Source organism: Patiria miniata, unplaced genomic scaffold (assembly GCF_015706575.1).
Source record: "Patiria miniata isolate m_02_andy unplaced genomic scaffold, ASM1570657v1 HiC_scaffold_8, whole genome shotgun sequence".
NCBI lineage: Eukaryota > Metazoa > Echinodermata > Asteroidea > Valvatida > Asterinidae > Patiria > Patiria miniata.
Window position 1 is genome coordinate 8,876,906 of NW_024037075.1, and position 19,604 is coordinate 8,896,509.

The 19,604-nt window shown below is 42.0% G+C and overlaps 1 protein-coding gene across 3 annotated transcripts in view; it reads right to left on the reverse strand.

Annotated features, from left to right (window-relative positions):
* The window catches only part of LOC119719819 (ciliogenesis-associated TTC17-interacting protein-like), a 116,420-nt gene that overhangs the window by 18,495 nt on the left and 78,321 nt on the right, over positions 1-19,604 (reverse strand). For 2 of the 3 annotated variants that reach the window (XM_038189315.1, XM_038189312.1), the window contains exon 8: positions 2,522-2,646. In XM_038189315.1, coding sequence (XP_038045243.1) covers positions 2,522-2,646 — 125 coding nt within the window. Of the gene's footprint in view, positions 1-2,521; positions 2,647-11,296; positions 11,387-11,495; positions 11,598-11,732; positions 12,187-19,604 lie in introns of those variants that run through there. The other variant, XM_038189313.1, reaches the window with a different exon arrangement.

The window sequence follows — 19,604 nt, forward strand, 5'->3', positions numbered from 1 at the left end:
TCAGATTTCTTCTTCTGCTGATTTCAAACCATTTCCATGGAAACTTGACATTTAAACAATATTCACAATTGTTATTTCTAAGCCTGCTATTGTCATGATTGTCATGGGAAAAAAAGAAGTAACAGCAAACAAAACAATACCAGAACAAATCTGAACAAAACATAAATCGCCTTAGTATTAATAAAAAACAATTAAAACAATTAATATTTGAAAAATTGGTGTTAAAAGTGATTTGAAAGACGTGACTGATATATTGACTCAGAGAATTTATGTCCACAGCCATGCCACCAGTTACAGCAATTATATCGGCCGAGCTGTAGTGTCACGGCTGTCAAAATGTTTTGATTATTCTCGGAAAGATCTTTTCTAAACCATCAAGACTACCAAAAAATAAGCACTTCAAATAAACTGCAAGGCATTTGGGAAGAAATGTTATGAAACCCTCTTCTAACCTGATGATTTTGTTTTGTTTTGCCAATGACAAATGTGACTTCTTCGTCAACACACACCCCAAAATTGACTTTTAATTAGAATATTGCGCACAAGCACAATTCCAGGAAAGATAGTATTCGATGAACTTATCAATGACCAATAGTTTAAGAATGAGAAATCCTGTGCATTCCATGCTTAAGAAAGGCCTAATTAGTGCTAATTATTCACCTTGAATTAGAATTTTGAGCACAAGAGTGAAACCTTCACTAAAAGCTAATTAACGTGACCAAAATGCAAGATCCGCAGTTTAAGAATGGATTTTCCCATGCATTTTGTGCTTAAGAATGAGTTAAAGTTCAATAATGAGCCGCCCGCTAAGGAACTTTTTTTGTGTGTGTTTAATTAGAATGTTGAGCACAACGATCATTCCAGCACCAAACGAGAGTGTATGAGTCAGCGTTTGCAGAATTTCAACTTAAGAATAAAAAATCTCGTGCAAAATCTACTTAAGAACGGCTTTTTTACTGCTAACTACAATTGTACGGTACGGAGGCCAATTTCTGCACGGCTTAAATAGTGAAAACGTAAGTGGTTTTGCAAAATAACGCGGAACACTTGTAAATAGATGGACTCTTTCGTGAACTAGCGCAATAGGATTGAGATAAGCATATCAGATTGCAAACAAAATCCCTGAATCGCGAAATTCCGTGGCAGTAATTTAAAAAAATCAACAAAGTAGGCCCTACGCTCAAAATAACAGAATATTACATGGTTTTGAAATTATAGCGCATTATTTTTGAATAATGCATTCATGCTTTTTCAAAAACAAATTTCACTCAGTGCAGTGTGGCTCTCATTGCAAATTGTAAATTTTGGTTCTCGAAGGGCCCAAGGTGCCCCCAGGTGCCCTCAGGTTGCCAAGGAAGTTTCTTCTAAAAGAATTATTATGGGTTGATAAAACGAAGAGGAATACAGTCGACTACTCCCTTATAATGACTTTCCTTAACCACACAGCTTTATAAAATGTGAATAAATTAATACGAAAAAAGAGCGTCTTGAAGCGTCCGAAGAGTTCCAGCCAATCCCCTGCTTTTCAAATTGGCAGCACTTGTGGTGGCCTGGAAATTGAGGGGAAATGATGTTGATCCAACTTCGGTGCCCCCTCATTAAATGCTGGTGCCTCCCTGTGACCCCCCCCCCTCGCATATGCGGATGTCGTTTGGGAAAAAAATTGCCAATCACAGGGGGGGTTCTTCAAATCCAAACGTGGAACTTTTTATGTTGGAAGCCAATACGACGTGGAGTCCTAGGCCTGCTGATAAGTCTCAGGAATAAAAATGGATTCTAGATGTACAGTACTTAGTGCAATCTGAGGAATTTGTGCAATCCGAGGAATTTGGCCACTTTCCCCTGTTTTGATCATGGAATGGGCCATGATCAAAACTTGATTGTATCATTACTCTTTGTGTTAGTTTTAAATTTCCTAGCAGTACTCGCCACCAGGCGGGGGTCCTTTGAAACCCTAGAAACACTCCCATTCCCTGATTTTAAAGGCCCTGACTAAGAAGGAAACCAGTTACAAATTGCATAGATCTCGCAGTGCATTGTAGCGGTTCTGATTGATGCTTATGTATCGGCCATAACAAGTACTTTTTGTGTCAATTATTATTTAGTTCAACAAGCTATTTGAAACAAATAATTATACACGATAGGTGTTCCCCTCCATCCACTAAAAAGTACCGGTACACATTCACAATCGGCCCATTCAAGTTTATTTTGATCAAAATTGAAGAACTTGTATGTATCGAACTGATAATAATATGAAATACTGAACAGTATTTCATATTATTATCAGTTCGATACATGTATTATTGTTTTTTCCCCACTTTTTTAATACTGTTTTTTTTTCTTCACTTTTTTAAAAGAAACTGTGCGCCTTTGGTTGAAAAAGTTAAACACTCTCCATGGACAACTGTAAAAATGTGTAAAACATGCACATGACTTTATTCGGACAGCAGGGATCTATGTTTTCGGATGCGTGGGAAACATGCTCGTTTATGTTTTTATTTTAAAAAAAAAGTAAGCTTACCCATCTTGTAGGAAGTATGTCTGCCATGTAGTGGGAAGGTCTGTGCTTGACTGTACAGTCCTCTCAATTCCTGTCACTATTACCTCCTCATCTCCAACCTTCTGAGAGCGTTCTTCAAGATGTTTCTAAATAATCAATATATGTGGCATTCAGCCATGTTAGTCAGGAATATTGCAAACACACAAAATATAATGGCTAACAAGAATAAAACAAAACTATACTTATGTTTGTGGACAACACAGGGCTGTTTGGGTAACTTTTTTGTGACATGTATAAAGTTTCAAGTATAAGTTCCATCCAGGAAGGATGTGTTGTTCTGTTTATAATAAATGGTGGCAGATAAATATGCGATTACATTCTCATAGCAGGGTTCTCCCCACGTACAAACGTGCGTATCGGCCCGATACGCTGGAATTGTGGCCCGATACGCCGACAAAAATGCCGATCACATTTTTCAGCCCCCGATACGCACAATATAATTTATTACACAAGCCATTAAAATGCACAACATTATCGTTTCATACGCCATTATTTCATCTTGACATTCAAAATCTTGACAAAAATCCCGTATTTCTGATGCTGCATGTGTGATCAAAATGCACACGATGACGGGTCTTTCGCGACGACCGCCAGCACCCAGCTATATATTAGCGCATTCAGCATGGTACACTGGTTCCCTTCGCGTGCTAACAGTATCAATGCTATGATGAAGGACCGGAACCAGTGACTACTGCCTTGTACGTGCATACATGATGATTTCGGCCGAAGTTGGATCGTAAAAACACCAAACAAACATCGATGGAGAAAGAGAATTTCTGCAAATTAATTCACAGAACGTGATCTCTATTTTCTGTGTATGTATTTTCCATTAAAATGACGAGATTGCAAAGCTCGAACGTATGGCGAAACATCGTACGCGACTACACGTAGCATGCTTCTTAGAAGCAGTGGTGCAAAATTGTCAGCCACATGGGATGGGCCGTACACAGTTCAGTAATGCACACTGATGCTGCGCCGTGAGCACAGCTCCATGTACAGCCGGCCAGACTGAATGTTGACGGCGCCAGGGGCCATGATGTACGTTAAACATATTGTGGAATCAACTACCTCAAATATATTTTTAACTAGGTGAGGCAAGTTTTAATCACTTTTGATGGTCAGTCTTGATAATTTTCGTGGTGCAAAGGAAAATAATCCAGGCACAAAACTACATGATTCCTTGTTCAATATGCTCCATTCAATCAAGTGTTTTTATTCCTCCATGATTCAATCAGCAGCCCAAAAAATTGGCGAAATAATTTTTCCGACTTACCGACGCTATTTTGAAAGGCATGTAATCGGAAGCAAAAGTGATATTTTTCTTCACCTTAATTTCTTAATTTGAAACTTGCTTGTTAATATAATTCATACTTTCTAGATCAGGAAGTTTTAACACAGGTTTTGAAATGTTGATTTTTTTTTTTAAGTTAAAAATTTTGATATATTTTTTTCTTTAATTACAAAAAATATCACATGATCTCCTCTAAATTTTAAGGGAAAATCTTCCTCAAAGACTCCCCATATGTGACCCGCTCTGCAAAAATGAGTCTGATGTCGCATAATTTGAATTCAAGCTTTTGCCATTTTGAAATGGAAACAGTAAAAATGTGCTCAAAATTTGGATTTTTTTGTTTTTGTTTTATTTTGGTTGTTTGATAGTTTTAGTTCAAATATCTTACACAGAAATGTAAATATTGTAAGAAAAAGAAAAAAAATTATGACTCTTTGGTGCTTTTCTTGGTTAGTTACAGTGTATTTGTCATTTTTCAAAACCTTTTTTCTCCATTGAGACACTTCTAGCTTTGCAAAAACTTTACAGAATGAAACAAGCACAACAATGCAACCAAATGTCCTAGAGAGGTCCGTGATATACCAAATGAAAGCTTATTTCATTCCCATTTTATTAATGTAGTTAACTCAAAATGTCAGTTTTTCCACAACAGACTCATTTTTGCGGAGTGGGTCACATATTTGCTCTAAAATGCACCAGAGAGCCTCTAAAGTTAAAAATTTTTCGGGGCCCTTAAGTGGGTCCCGAACCCCACGCCATGGCTTCGCAGGTTGGTGAACCACAACAAAACTTCCCCCACAGGTTTGAAAAAATCCTGGGGAGAACCCTGCATAGGGCTTTGAATTATGACGTCACATCAATTTTCATCTTTTATCATCTATTATCATCTATAACAACCTGCCGCTAGAGGGCGCTTTAACATTTTATGACGTCACCGTTATTTTTTGTATCATTGAAAGCTCACATCTTTCACCAATTTTTAAGTACAAGGCACTTCCGGTTTCAACCAGAAGGAAGGGTCACGTGATTTTGAATGTTAAATAAAAAATGATGATTATTTGATCAATTCCTGCAAACATCAACATGGTTGATTTTATATTGATTTTCAAAGATTAAATCTATTCATCTTTTAATAACGTGATGTCACGTGACCCATGATGACGTCCTTGTGACGTCACTTCAATTTTCATCTATAACACATCACGGTCTAGGTACATACCAACTTTCAACCCAATTGGACCATGTAGTTCTCAAGATATAGGCCTTCAAAATATGTGCTTTTAATGTGAAGTCACGTGACTCGTGATGACCCCAATATTCGGCACACATCTGTGGGTTGTGGTCTAAGTGTGTACCAGGCAGTGTTGTAACCAAGTCATTTTCTTCCCAAGTCAAGTCAATTTTTAAGTCATTTTTTTTCCCAAGTCAAGTCAAGTCACAAGTCAAATTTTTCCAAGTCAAGTCAAGTCTCAAGTCAAATTTTTACAAGTTTCAAGTCAATTTTTTTTCCAATTATAGCACCAACTTGACAATGTTCATGTCAAAACTGAAGTCCCGAGTCAGTCGGACGCGAACATGTCGGGGCAGACATGTTGACGCGGGAAGCCTAGCCACGCGGTAACGTACGTACGTACATGTACGTACATTTGTCTTATCGACAAATATTGACTTGGTTGGGGCTTTGCCGCTATCTCCAGTCAATTTGACCTTGGCTGTATCCGGAATAGAAGGTACCGTAAAGAAATTGTTTCGGTCCTTTTCTGGAAATTGGAAATAGGCTGCCGACCTTTTGTTGAAAGCCATCCATTTTTTTGAATCGGCGATGCGCATAAGCGATCCACTGGCATAGTTGGGAAAGCTGGATCCCGAGGTTCCTCTACGCCAGTCCGGCGTTTGAAAGAACGACGGGTGGTCTCTGGTTTACTGCTCTCTGGTAGTTGCAGTACCCGAACCATATCTCTTTGAACCAGCCTCAGCTGAGTCTCAAATTGTGAAAAATTGCCAGGGTCAGTGGCTTCATCATCCCCAGAGCACTCATCTTGTGAGCGAGTGGAAGGGGGGTGAGTATCATCAACATCTACGTCAGGAGCATCTTGAACAGAAGTGCCCAAATTCATAGATGGATGTAAGGAAATTCCCGCCTGTGATCTCGGGGGCACCCAATCGCGGCCTGGAGTAGGTGGATTATCTGAGCAGACACTGATGGCAACCCCAGGATCTGGGGGCCCAGTGTGTTCCCCTCTCATCCCGCCCAAAATCGGCAGGATTGCGCCCGGATCCGGCTGAATTAAGCCCGGACCTGGCCGGATTGCACCCGGATTCGGCCCGGATCCGGCCGGATCACACCCGGATCCAGCAGGATTAAACCCGGATTTGGGTCCGGAAATGTGGCCGCCGGAAGTGACCTCTGAGTCACCGTTGGGGCTGATCTCCATTGTTGTTGTTTAGTGAGGGCTGCTAGCGAAACGTTGATGTCCTGGAAAGCTTTTAGAAAGATTTCCGTGGATACACCTTTGTTTTTCTTTTGCCGATGTGTCGACTTACGGGGGGAATCCCCTGAAGAGGACGGCGCTGCCATGTGTTTCCTTTTCTTACTTGGGTGACTTGATTCACTGGATGAAAACTCCGATAATATCCTGGAAATTCCGGGGCATTGATCAAAGAATGATGTTGACTGCGAGTCCGTGGCCCGAATTTGGGGAGGAGGCAAGTCAGTCACCGCGAGTCCTGCCCATTCCGCACGGGTGGAAGCAGGAAGCTCAGAGCGCGATGAATGTGCAGACGGGGCCGGTGAGGATTGAATCCTTTTACCGCTCCGTGACTGGTCGTCCCCGAGCCAGCAGACCAATGGTCCGGAGACCGGCGGCGTGATCGAGCGACTTTTTAACCGCGGGACCCTTACGGCTGGTCACCTGGGGGGCCGTGGTTACACAGGGAGTTTTATCCCCGGTATCCTCACGGCGTTCCATACCGTAGGACGTATGTTTGATGTCGGTCAAAACGCGTAACACGGGATGACCGTTACAGACTACGGCGGTGTCCCTGCGTGGGGACTCACTGCTATCTTGTCTTTTCGTACTATTGTACTACTGAGATAAATGCAGTTGAGAACGGCCGAGGGGAAGGGAACGACCGCTGGTCGTTGTACCCCACGGAATTTCTCTTTACACGCCAGGCGAGGCGGCCGAGGGAAGGGAACGGCCAGCGGCCGATATACCCACGAATATCTCGCCGCTATCTCGTTTGTCGTCGCACTATCGAGATAGCTTAGGACGGGCGAGGGGCAGGGAACGACCTCTGTCGATATACCCAACGAAACATCCTCTTCTAGCTTACTAGCTCCCCGAGCTAGCTGAAACAGTCAGGGGGGAAGGGAACGACCTCTGTCTATATACATAGCTGTCAACTTTTCAAAATCCCAATTAGTAATCAACCCGCACGGTCATTTTCAACTGCTGACGTATTATCAAAAGTGTATGTATACCAGCTTTACCAACATCGAGTACAGGTACATGGTTTACATGTACACATACATGTGCATACCCTGCTTGTTGTGAATAATAATGTACTGTACAATGTAGGCCAAAAAATAATTTAAAAAAAAAATAATTAATTAAAAAAATTTAACAATTTTTTTTTTTTAAATTAATTTTGTTTTACTGTCTGTATTTGTTTGTTGAAGTTAGATAAATAATAACAATAATAACATGTGCGCATATTATTTTGAGATGCATGCTATCGATGTTGAGTTTCGAGTTCGTATTATGTTTTTACACACAATGATTTAGGGCCACCGTATGCCAAATATCCCGCCAACATACCTTGCAAACGCATGCTGATTTATCTTTTCTGGACATTGTGATAAACTCAAACTCTATTACCAATTATTCCAACCATACTCTTGATTATTCAAATTCCATAATTAAAATCTCACACTGATGGGTCTCATCCCGGCAATAAGCGACCAAATGTGCTCATGATCGTCACTGAAAAGCACTCACATGCAGTACACACAACCACACGAGATGCACACAATGACACACCATTGAAAAATATTTTTAGTCTGGTCCTCAAGTACTCCACTGCGCACACTGCATTGTTGTCTATCAGGTGCTTGACGGCATTGCTTATTAGACTTGTCACCAGTCCATCCATTATCGCAACATTTCGCCAAAAGTTTTCGGTCAAAAACGATACTTTAGGCCCCCCCCCAAAAAGTCTCCGGTTTCTGGTATGCGCGCGCGTCGCCGTAGCCATGCGCGTCGGCAAAATGAAAAAGTTTTTTTTTCAATACAAGATTATGTCTCAAAACCCCCAAACTCACTGGTTTGACTGGAATCCTGCTGCTGCACAATTTTAACGTGTTTTTAGATGGGGTTATGATCGAGAATAAGCTTTATGTGGCCTCTCTGGACTCCCATATATAAGCACTAAGTTTAGTCGGGCACCATTTGTAGTCATTAGCTGACATTTGAAGCCCCCCCCCCCAAAAAAAACAGGTAAAAAAAAAAAAAAAGCCACGTCGCCGCACTACTTTTGGGGCAAGCTCCATACCAGAAACCGGAGCCTTTTTTTTGTGGCCTTACAAGTATTTTTTTTTGTTAGGTAGAAAATGGGAAATATGTAATGTTTTAGTGGCAAATCGTACTTTCGTAATTTAACAAACAATTCGTAATATTTACGAAAAATTCGTAATAGTTGGCAGCTATGGATATACCCCCACTGTACTCGTCTCGCTAGGCCCTAGCTCACCGCGAGCTTTGGGAAAACGAATGGAGAAAAGGGAACGGCCGAAACCGCTGTATTCTTCGAAACGTTTCGCTAGTCCCCTGAACGGCTGAAAGTCTGACTTCAGAACAGGGGGCCCACGTGTGGGGCGACTAGCAGACCTTGTGGAGAATAACCGCACTTCTCTCCGGGGATATACGACGCACTGTCTCCCCTAAAAGGTCTTTACGGATTCGTCCGTCTATGGAGTCATAAACTAAATGCACTGCTTTTTTTTTTTTTTCTAACAAAGAAATATTATTATAAAATAACTGTACAACAGAAATAATAATAATAACTCAGGAAAGCCGACTTGGCTAAAAGGGGATTGCACTCCATCCCAAAGGGAAAACCTACGATGCCTACCCGGCACTGGGCTAGTCCCGCGTTGCCGACCTGGCCCTACGCACGTGGTGTCAGACAAAGGCTGAAAAGCCTGCTACGCCACGTGAAAGAAAAACGAAAGCAAAATGACTCCAAATGAGAACTATTTAACTCAAACCAAACTCTACAGTATTCTACACAACTCACTTGGTTGATAAATTCTATAAAACAAGACTCTTAAAGCGAAAATCGTACAAAAACTCGTCAAAAGGCGAGAGCCAAATTTTTTGCTTATGCACGATGCCGTCTCTAGAAAAAAAGAGGAAGCATAATGGCGGATTCATAACGTAGCATAATGGGTAGGCCCCGAGAGGGCGCTCATTGGTTGATTAAATCTTTTAGCGTTTGAGCCTGTCGGCTGAATAAATATGCATATGTAGTAGCTATTTGGGTAAGTGAATGAAGTAGACTTGGAAGTTTCGAAGCAGATACAATTATCTCTAAGTGAAATCAGCCGAGACTTGCAATTGTTCCTTGAGTTCACACTTCAGAAGCCGGGCAGCATGAGTCTCATCCAGGAGAAATGAATAGGTTAAATATTAAATTCAGAGCAAGCTTTTTGTTAATTGTTTTTTTTTCAAGAAACCGGCACTTCATATTCAAGTACATGTATCTTCACAAACACACTGTTATGAAATATTCAGATCTAATTATAATTACCCTCCATCCCTGCTTAAAATATATTCACTCCACAAAAATACCTGGTATGTTTAATTTGTGATGTTTTTCTATAATACATACACTAGACACATCTCCATTAAGCTTTACATTTTTTGCACACTCCTTTACAGAGAAAAGTGACACACATCAGATAGATAGATAGACAGTGTAGGATATTATATAGGATAGTACAGTGGCTTGTTATTGTATTTATAACTTTACCCTGGGATATGGATGAAAACGGAGTCAAAAAAATTACCCAAAAGAATTTAAACAGAAGGGCTTTTCCACCACACTTCTCTGGAATCTGAAATTGTTAATTAAAATCAACAAGAGCATTTAATGCATAATAAATTGTTCAAGCAAGTTACAGTTTATTATTCGTGCTGCATTTTCTTTCTGTTGGCAGTGCACTTATTTATAACCTAAATATTTGTGAATGAAATGAAATGTTATTTAAACCTTAAAACATTATTTGTCGCAATAAAATACAGAAAATGACATTACAAAGGAATGAGAAAATACTGTCTTATGTTTTACTGGTGTCTACTCCACTTGGCCTCTTCGTTAATGGCCCATAAATTGTTTTTAATGCAATTCTGTTTTCAATGAACAACTTTTTGGGTCCACAATTTCATCAGAAAAGCATAAGATGAACAGTGTCTTACTGAAATGACATCAAAGCAACATCTCCCTCAGTTGTCTGGAAAAGCATGGACAACTTAAAATGTTTCAAGAAGTGCATTTTTCAGGCATATTAACCAAAAAGGGCTGTCATTTAGTTTTCATATGCTTAAGAGGATTAGAAAGTAGCACAAACTAAGTTATTAAAACTATTCACTTTATGAGCCCCTTTGATGTGTCAAATCCAGGCATTGTTAACCATTTCTGTAAAGAAATTGAAGACGACCAAAAGGCATGTTAAATTGTGGTATATTATTTGTCCAGTTTATTTTTGAGTGGGCAAGTTGGATTGAATATTGTTTGTTGAATTTGAATCCTCCGAAAGGGCTCAAGTGCATGTTTTTATTTTGCAAAAATGTATCGTTGTACTTGCCTTATACATGTATCACAAGAAGGTAAGTGTTCTTTCAGCAAAACGAAAACGAATCACATAGGGATGTGTGTGAACTGTTTTCGTTTTGCAGAAAGAACGTACACGTTTTTTTGTGATCCGTGAACAGAACTTTAAAACGGTGGTTGTGTTTAAAATTCAGTCACTTGAAAAGTACATGACTGATTTGAATGATTCTTATACTAAAAGAAAACTTATGAATTGGGCTTTCATACCCAAGATTTTGAACGTGCTACATGAAGAACTTCACTAAAACAATGGTCCCAACATTTGGGTTTCGTTGTTTTGTTTTTTTACTCCCTCTGTATTGTGTACTTGCTGAATTAAACGTTGCTTTTCAAGACGGCTCTCACTCTTTTTCTCTCTCTACATGTATATTATACAGACCTAAAAATAGGTGTTCACCAACAAGTCACGCTGGATACAGCCATCCTGGATTGGACCATCATCATCATCTGCTTCCAAATCATCTGTGTCATCCAGCTCAGGCTGACGAAACTCCTTGGAAAGGTTGAAGAGGACACAGCAAGCCCTGATTATGATGCAGGCTCGTTGAGGTGACACTCTCATTCCCAGCGATAAGCATGGGATATTTCGCTTCAGTTGGCCAAACGTTTGTCCAACAGTGACCCTCGCCTTTCTGTGACTCCTGTGAATGAAACAAAGCATATTTGGTCCATGTTAATGAAAAATCCACTCTCTGAGGAATTCTAATCCTAATCTCCTAGCAATTATAAAAAGTTGCCTTTCATTTGTACCTGTTGTAACGCCTTTCAGCATTAGTCGTTGGTGCAAGAATAGGCGTCATCAGCCATGGCCGTAAGGCATACCCAGTGTCTCCCACCAGCACACCGTTGAGTCTGAACAAAATAAAACCAGTAGTTGTATCATTTATGACAAGTTCTGTAGGTGATATAACAAATAAATCAATTAAATCAATTCAAAACTTATGAAACAGTTTGCAGTAAGGATAACTTAAGACATGATGAACATACCTTCCATTGTCAAACCTCTCTCTGATGATGCTCCCGTAGATGATAGCATACAATATGATCTGGCTACAATATTAGTGATCCTGTAGTTGGCATCACAGATTGCCTGAACGTTGATACTGTGGTATCCCTTCCTGTTGACGTACAAATGTTCGTTCTCTCCTAATGGTGCTCCGTATAAACGGACGTGTGTGCAATCTAGTGCACCAACCACATTGGGAAACCCAGCAAGCTGGAAGAACTCATGCTTGGTGAGCGCTACATCTTGAGGCCGGACAGGAAACCTTACTTCTGCTGGTGCCAATCTTGATAAAGCAGCCACCACACGTTGGACTATGCGGCACACTGAAGGCACACTCACATCATGGAGGTCACCATGAACGGTGTAGAAGGATCCCGTTGCAAGGAAACGAAGAGTTGCCAGTGTTTGCATGTAGGGAGAAATTGCATTGCTTCGCTGTAAAGATTTGAAGAAAAAAAACCATAAGGACTACTGAGTCTTGCTAGAGAGTGTAGCTTAAAAGAAACAAAACGAATATAATATTTTTAACTATGTGTATCTCCATTTCCAGTTCCCTTTTTGATTTATTCCCTTACCATTACTCAAAACTGTAATATTTACATGTATGTGAGTGAATAAATAGGCACATATATAAACAGGCTTTAAGTTCAAGTTCCGTATAATGTGAGAGTCTGTTTATATGGGCTTAGGCCTACGTTATATGTTTTAAAAAAGTGCAGTCACTCGTGCTAGCGTCAATTGTAAAGCCAATGGTTCTTCGACCATGGCAACCTCCCCCCCCCCCCCCCCCCCCCCCCCCGTTTTTCCCCCTTTGTTGCCTACAACTTAATTGACTGGCCCTCCTTGCGACGATGGGCGTCGCAATGGGGGTGTTGGGGGAGGGAGGGGGGGGGGGACAAGGAAAAGAAAAAAAAGTGGAAAGGAAAATGATAAAGACGAGGTGCAAAGTCATTGCTGTTAATTTAATCACATTGAACGAAATGGGCGTCCACTGGGATCAATGGGCGTTGCCAGGATTTTTTTCTAGAGGGAGGGGGGCAGAGCACATTTCCTTTTTTTTTAGGGTGGGCTGGGGGACATTTGCCCCTTCCCCCAACCCATTCAATTAATAGCAATATGACTTTGCACCTCTTTCTCTCTCTCTTTTTGGGTGCTTTCCAGCCCCCCCCCCCATCCTTCGGAAAGCCCAAGGAAATGTCCCCTTGTCCACCTTGGAAAAAAATAATAAATTGAGAATAAATTATGCTATAGCTTGTACAAGGATTGGGCATAATAATGTGCAACTTAAGTAAGATTTGAGGCTTTGCATGGTGGAGATACTAAATAATGAAAGGTTTGCGGAAACACCCTGTGCAACTTATTAATGTTTACAATGATAAATATTGGCATATGTTGAGATTGTAGTATCCAAAAAGTATATGCATACACAAATCATGCGGCTATATACAATAATAGGCCTAGGTATTGCTGTCTTGAACAAAGCGTCGAGGGAGCACCGGCCTCCCTTTTCAAGTTTTCCACGGCCAGTGATTTCTCAGTCCCTTCGCTGCATGCTTTCTGGCGAGAATTTTGCTCCATTCTATATATAAAAAAAAAAAATTCTTGTGACGCCCATGCTCGTGACGGGCAATTTCCATGAAAACTAGAATGGCGAAGCGACCATGGCTCACTGTCCAAGGCAGGAAGGGAGGCTGAAGGTAGGGTTGGGGATGGGCATGATGGAAGAGGATCAGGATTCTTGTTGATGTGCCTAGGTGTAGGGGACAGTTTTTAAATGTCAACATAAAAAGTCAACAGATGACCTAAGAAATACATGTGTATATAGGTTAGCCGTCACTGTATTATGGGGGAGTTTTCCATTGTTAGGGTAATTAGGACCCAGTTGTGGATTTTTGCAGCCCCAACAGTGTCTTCTGCTCCCCATACTTGTATTACCATGGGAAAACTCTTGCGTAGTCGCCACAAATGCAGAACAAGAATGGGTATACATGTACATGTAGACACAGAACCATCACCACCTCCCCCAAACCTTACCCATCCCAAAACCTTACCCCATCCCCAACCCGCCCCCTCCCCCTCCCAACCCCCTACCCACACCCATCCCATCTTCCCCTAACCATCCCCACCCTATCACCTACACATCCCAACCCCACCCAAACTCCAATCCTTATCTCCCTCCCCTGACCCCCTACACTCACCTACCCTATCTTCACCTATCTGGCCTTACCCACCCTACACATCCCCACCCTAACCCTTACTCGAATTCCAATATCCCGCCCACCCCATTCCCCCACCCATACATCCCCACCTGACCCCATGCAACCCCTACTCTGATCCCTATATACTGCCCCCCCCCTTTATTTAACCCCTACAACAGTGTTCTCCAACATGTAGAACAAACCTGGCGCCCCGCCATGCTTTCTGCGGCGCCCGCCATGTTTAAGAAGTCCCCGCCAAGCTTTAAAATCCTGCCGCCAGGTTTAAATTTTTTGACTCTACAGTGTACATTTACAACTAAAAGTATTTAGAAACAAGAATGACCACTTCATTTTCGAATAAAATTGAATGACTTCCCACTGAACCTAGTCTAAGTTTGCGATGCGCGCGGATCATAACTCACTTTATTTATTCTCTATGATCGATGCAGTTTAGTCTGGTTCTGACTATTCCGTTCTCTTCTATCATCATATTATTCGGGAATCGTCTGGTAACAAGATGTACCATTGTTCCATGCAAAATAGCCTACACGACCTACGTACTGTACGTATATACGCGAGCACACTTGTGTACTGCACTGCTTGGACTGCAGGCCTGGCGACGTGTGTGTTACTGTTATATACGTTTGCGGAATTTGCAGCGGGCATTGGCATCGTTTTTTAATAGTCTTTGACTAAAGGATGTTTTAAACCCTAGACTTTGGGGTTAAGGCTAACTTTTGTTGGATTTTGTATTCCATGAACTTCAGTTGTAGATAGCCTTATAATATAATAAAATGTTTCGTTTGCTTCCCAGTAAATTGCAGGGCTTGAAACGACAGCCACGACGGCCAGTGCCGTCGTTGCCTTCTCACTGGCCGAGGTGCCCCACAAAAAATCCCGTCTTCACGGCCAGTTTTGCCTTGCCCCATATTTACCTTGGCCGTGTTGCCCTTTTTGCAAAAACATCCATCAGCTTATTAGGATTTCAGTTGTTTTTCCACACATTGACAATGTATTTTTCGATGTCATCCCAGCCCGATTGGCCGATATCGGGGTTGTCTTAAAATCTCGCTGAATCAATCGCACGCACGGCCGGCCGGCCGTCCGTGGCCAAACACCAGCGATTCCCCATGCACTGTACGTACTATTAGGTACGATGTACACACACTGACAACTGAATCCCCAGTTCCGGAGTGTGCCGATACTTCAAGTAGCGACAACCCCGCCGCAAAAATATATATATGTATTACACACACACACACACACACACACACCAGCAGGAGTACGTACGGCAGATCTTACGTGCAGCCAACCGACTTTCTTTTTCTCAGTGCTTGCACGCGCGGTACACAATATAATACGCATTGATGTTTTTGTACGAGGCAAATGAGCTCAAGGGCAAAACACGCGTGCACATGGTGTTCCGATCATGCCGATTGTCAAAAGTTACAAATGGCGATCGTGTATGGGCCCGGTTCCCTAAGAGAACAAAATCCACTTTTAATTTATTTGACTTACCAAACTAGTTGGCGACATTAAGAACATACAGGTAGGTCATAAACAACGACAAAGCGTAACATGAAAATAAAGACGACGATCGCACGGCACCGGCACCACCCATAAAATCGCGTACAAAAACCGTAATTTGTATCCCATTTTTTTCCTTCAAAATTACAAAAAGGTGTCATTTGATCTGAGAGAAGTCTGCTTTAGGTTGAAAAGGTAATTTTTGATTGCTAAAAAGTAAAAAAATCGGGGGAACTGGCCTGGCATCGCCTCAGATTGCACCACAGAGCATCTAGAATCCAAATTTTTTCCCGGGGCCCTTAAGTGGGCCCCGGACCCCACGCCGTAAGGGCTTTGCGCTCCGCACTCGCAGGAGTCCCCGCCAACCCCAAGTTCAACCTTTAATTTTCAAAGTTGGAGAACACTGCTACAACAACCCATCCCTACCCATCCCTACCCATCCCTACCCATCCCCAACGCAACCCCTACTCCGATCCTATAATCCCGCCCCCTCCCCAACCCCCTCCTAACCCGACCCCTACATCCATGCCCATCCTCTCCCTACCTGTCTCCCCCTACCTGTTCCCACCCCACCCCTACAAATCCCCACCCCAAACCCAGTATTCCAATCCCTCTCCCCACCCTGCCCATCCCAACCCACCCCGCCCCACCCATCCTAGCTCCCCTACTCATCCTACTCACACAAACCCTATCCCCCAACCCACCCCACCCCACCCTCCCCTACCCTATCCCTATTCCAACCCCATAAACTAAAAGCTCAAACCAGGAGCTCATGCACATCCCAAAAAGGCATAGTGTACATGTACATGTTATACTGGTATACACACACGTACATGTTATACCAGTATACATGTACATGTAACAATTAAAAACTTTAACATTTCCTTGAATTAAAGTTCCTCAATAAAATCATAAAATTTACTGCAATGATATGAACCTAACTGAAGTTATAGAGATGATACATGACAACTGCATTTAATTTTTTCCCCAAGTCAACTAGAACCAAAAACTTCAACATTTTTATCTGAATGCAGACGCACAGACGAACGGACGGACGGACGGACGGACGTTCCAGCCAGATGGAATTGTGGGGTGATAGCATTGTGTTCCCATTATCCCTTTTTCTAAAGATTCCCTTCTGGGGTGATGTTTTTCTATTGTGAAAAAAAGTGGGGTGATGTGTCCTGAAAGGAACATCACCCCACAAGGGTGGTATGGTCAGAACGGCCGGACGGACGGACGGCCGGACATTCTAGCCAGACGGAATTGTGGGGTGATAGCATTGTGTTCCCATTATCCCTTTTTCTAAAGATTCTCTTCTGGGGTGATGTTTTTCTATTGTTAAAATAGTGGGGTGATGTGTCCTGAAAGGAACATCACCCCACAAGGGTGGTATGGTCAGAATGGAAATTGGTATTACATAGGCTCGCATCTGCTTCGCAGCTCGCCAAAAATAAATACATTTTTGCAAGGACATCATTCCTTCCTAAAAAAAAAAATTGACAGTTTTGTGATATTCCATAGGTAGGCTACATAGATAGGCCTCAAGGTCCATTTTAACAGTCATGACAGTGTAAGCTGTCAATCTTACCTGAGTGCTGGCTTGAATTTGATTTCCAATCCGATCCACAATCTTGACAATGCCTTCACATGTGAAACGATATCGCTGGAAGACCTTGTGGTCCGTTAAACTATTTAAAGGATCGCGCCTTTCTCTAAAAACCCGCTCCCTTCTCAATGCCCGCCCCGCTTCACGATCTGCCGAGAACATAAGCGCCATCTTCAATCCTGCGATATGTTTTTGTGCAGTTACGACGACCTAAAGACACGACGCAACTTACGACGTGTTTCAAACCGCAGTCAAGGAACTTGTGATGCGTTTAACGCATCGCAAGTTTCGTGAAATGGATCGTACGACGCAGCTCGAGTTGTGACGTGTTATGCGTCGCAACTCGGGCTGCGATGCGTTGCAGTGCTTCATGAAATCGGGTGCTGGAACAGCCCAATTGGCTTTGAGTATGTGTGGTTCTGTAGAGAACCTGTTGGATTAACTAGACGTTTTAAACAGTATGCTCTGTTCGTCATCAAGAGAAATGATGTTAATTCAGAAGAACATTAAAAATGGGTTATACATTTTTTGTAACCATCCACAGAACTATTAGTGAGGTACCTTAGTGAAAAAATCGTGACACAGTGGACAAAAGCGCCATTTTTTCACCAAAGCATCTTCATGGTATACCTTTTCGAAAAAAAGACGGACGCAAAAAATTGGATGATGGGAAGGGCATGTATGACGTCATTATGACGTCATCAGCTAATTATTACATGAAATATATATAAATTGATAATATCTTCTGAACTACAACCATCACAACAACAAAAGTCGCATCAAATGAAAGGGAACAACAAGATCTTTCATTTGAGTGGTATGTCAGGAGCGTGGAATGTAGTAAAGGGTGGTTTTTGGGGCAAAAAAGCACTTTTTTGGTCAAAAAACCTGATTTTTGGCTAAAATCATGTATTTTTGTTTGGCACCTTGTTTAACATGCAAACCGTATTTGTTATTGTGAGATTTTGTTTTGAAGTCAGAGAAAAAGGTTCAAATTCTATGCCAAAAGAGTTTTTGCAATTGATTGTTATTTTTTTATAATTGATTATTCGTATCTTAAATGCTTACACTTGTTCCTTAGATAGGTGGAAAAACTGCAGTTACCGTAAGGAAAGTTATCACCATTTTAGGGTATGGGCCAAAATGGGACTTAAGATTTCCTGTATTACCTTGATAAGGCCCAAAAAATTGTTCTGCTTCCCACTACATGGCATTTGAAAACAGGGTTGGTAGGTAAGGATTTTTTTGTTTGTGTACAATCATATATGGAGGCGTCTGCGTGTAGTCAAGGGTGAAAGGGAGAAATTGATTGTTTTGGGTTTTTTTTCTCATTTTTCCCATAAAACAAATTAGGGTAGGGGCTGTCAGAATAGGGAAGGTAGGGAAACCGGAAGCAGAACAGTGTACTATCATTTTTGGGGGCCTAATACATAGTTTAGTTGCCAGCAAATAGATGGTGTGCATTACTTTTATCAATGCATGTCCAGTTTGAGGAGACTTTTGAATCAAGACCTCCAACAAATCATGCATAGGCCTACGTTCTTTTTATATATCGAAAGTAAGAAAGCTTAAACTTTTGTGTAACAGCCCACACATAAAAGCTTACCACTTTGTATTCATTATGTTGAAATTGATTTTTGAAACCAATGCATTTAGTGGTGAGACTCCTTTTTGCGTCTCAAAGTGCCTGAAAATGTAAAGTTGTCGTGGAATCGCACATAAACAATCAGAATAAGTCAGGAGTAAGCCTAATCCATTTGGGGTCAAATCGGTTAGGATGTGCTGGGATGAAATGGAGAAATGAGCAGCCCTATCTCCACTGAAGTACTCCACTGCATAGCACAGCGTCTCAACATTATCATCTTCCAATAAAATTCTAAGGACCAGTTCTACGAGGAACTCAATACCACCATCAGAGGTATCCTTGTCGTAGAACAACTGTACCTCCTTGGCGAATTCAACGCCCGAGTGGGATCTGACCACAACTCCTGGCCCAGCTGCATCGCTCACGTTGGCGTTGGCAAGCTAACTGAGAACGGGCAGAGGCTGCAGAAGCACCTCAGATCCCGTCACTGGCTTCAGCTTCATCTCATCATCACAGGAAGACCCTCACGAAACTGCGTTCTCATCACACGCAGCGCTGACTGTAATACAGACCACTCCCAAATAAACAGATCCACCGCTCAAGGCAAAAAAGACGCCCATACTTCAAACATCGCCAGGACGTCAATCCCAGATCTGTGCAACACGAGGAATCTCCCTCCTCGATATCGTTAAGAAGGCCTTCGCCCTTGTAGTGCTGAACAGATCGCAGCTGCGAGCTGAGTGCATATACCCTGAGAGGCAGTGCGGTTTCAGAGCTGAAAGATTAAAGATCGACATTATCTTCTCCATTGTCTTCGACTTACGGCAGCTCCAGGAGAAGTGCCGAGAGCAGCGACGACCGATGTACTGACCGCCGGCCTTGCCGATGAAGGCCTTCGACCTTCGTCAGTAGAAAAGGCCTCTTCAGGCTACTG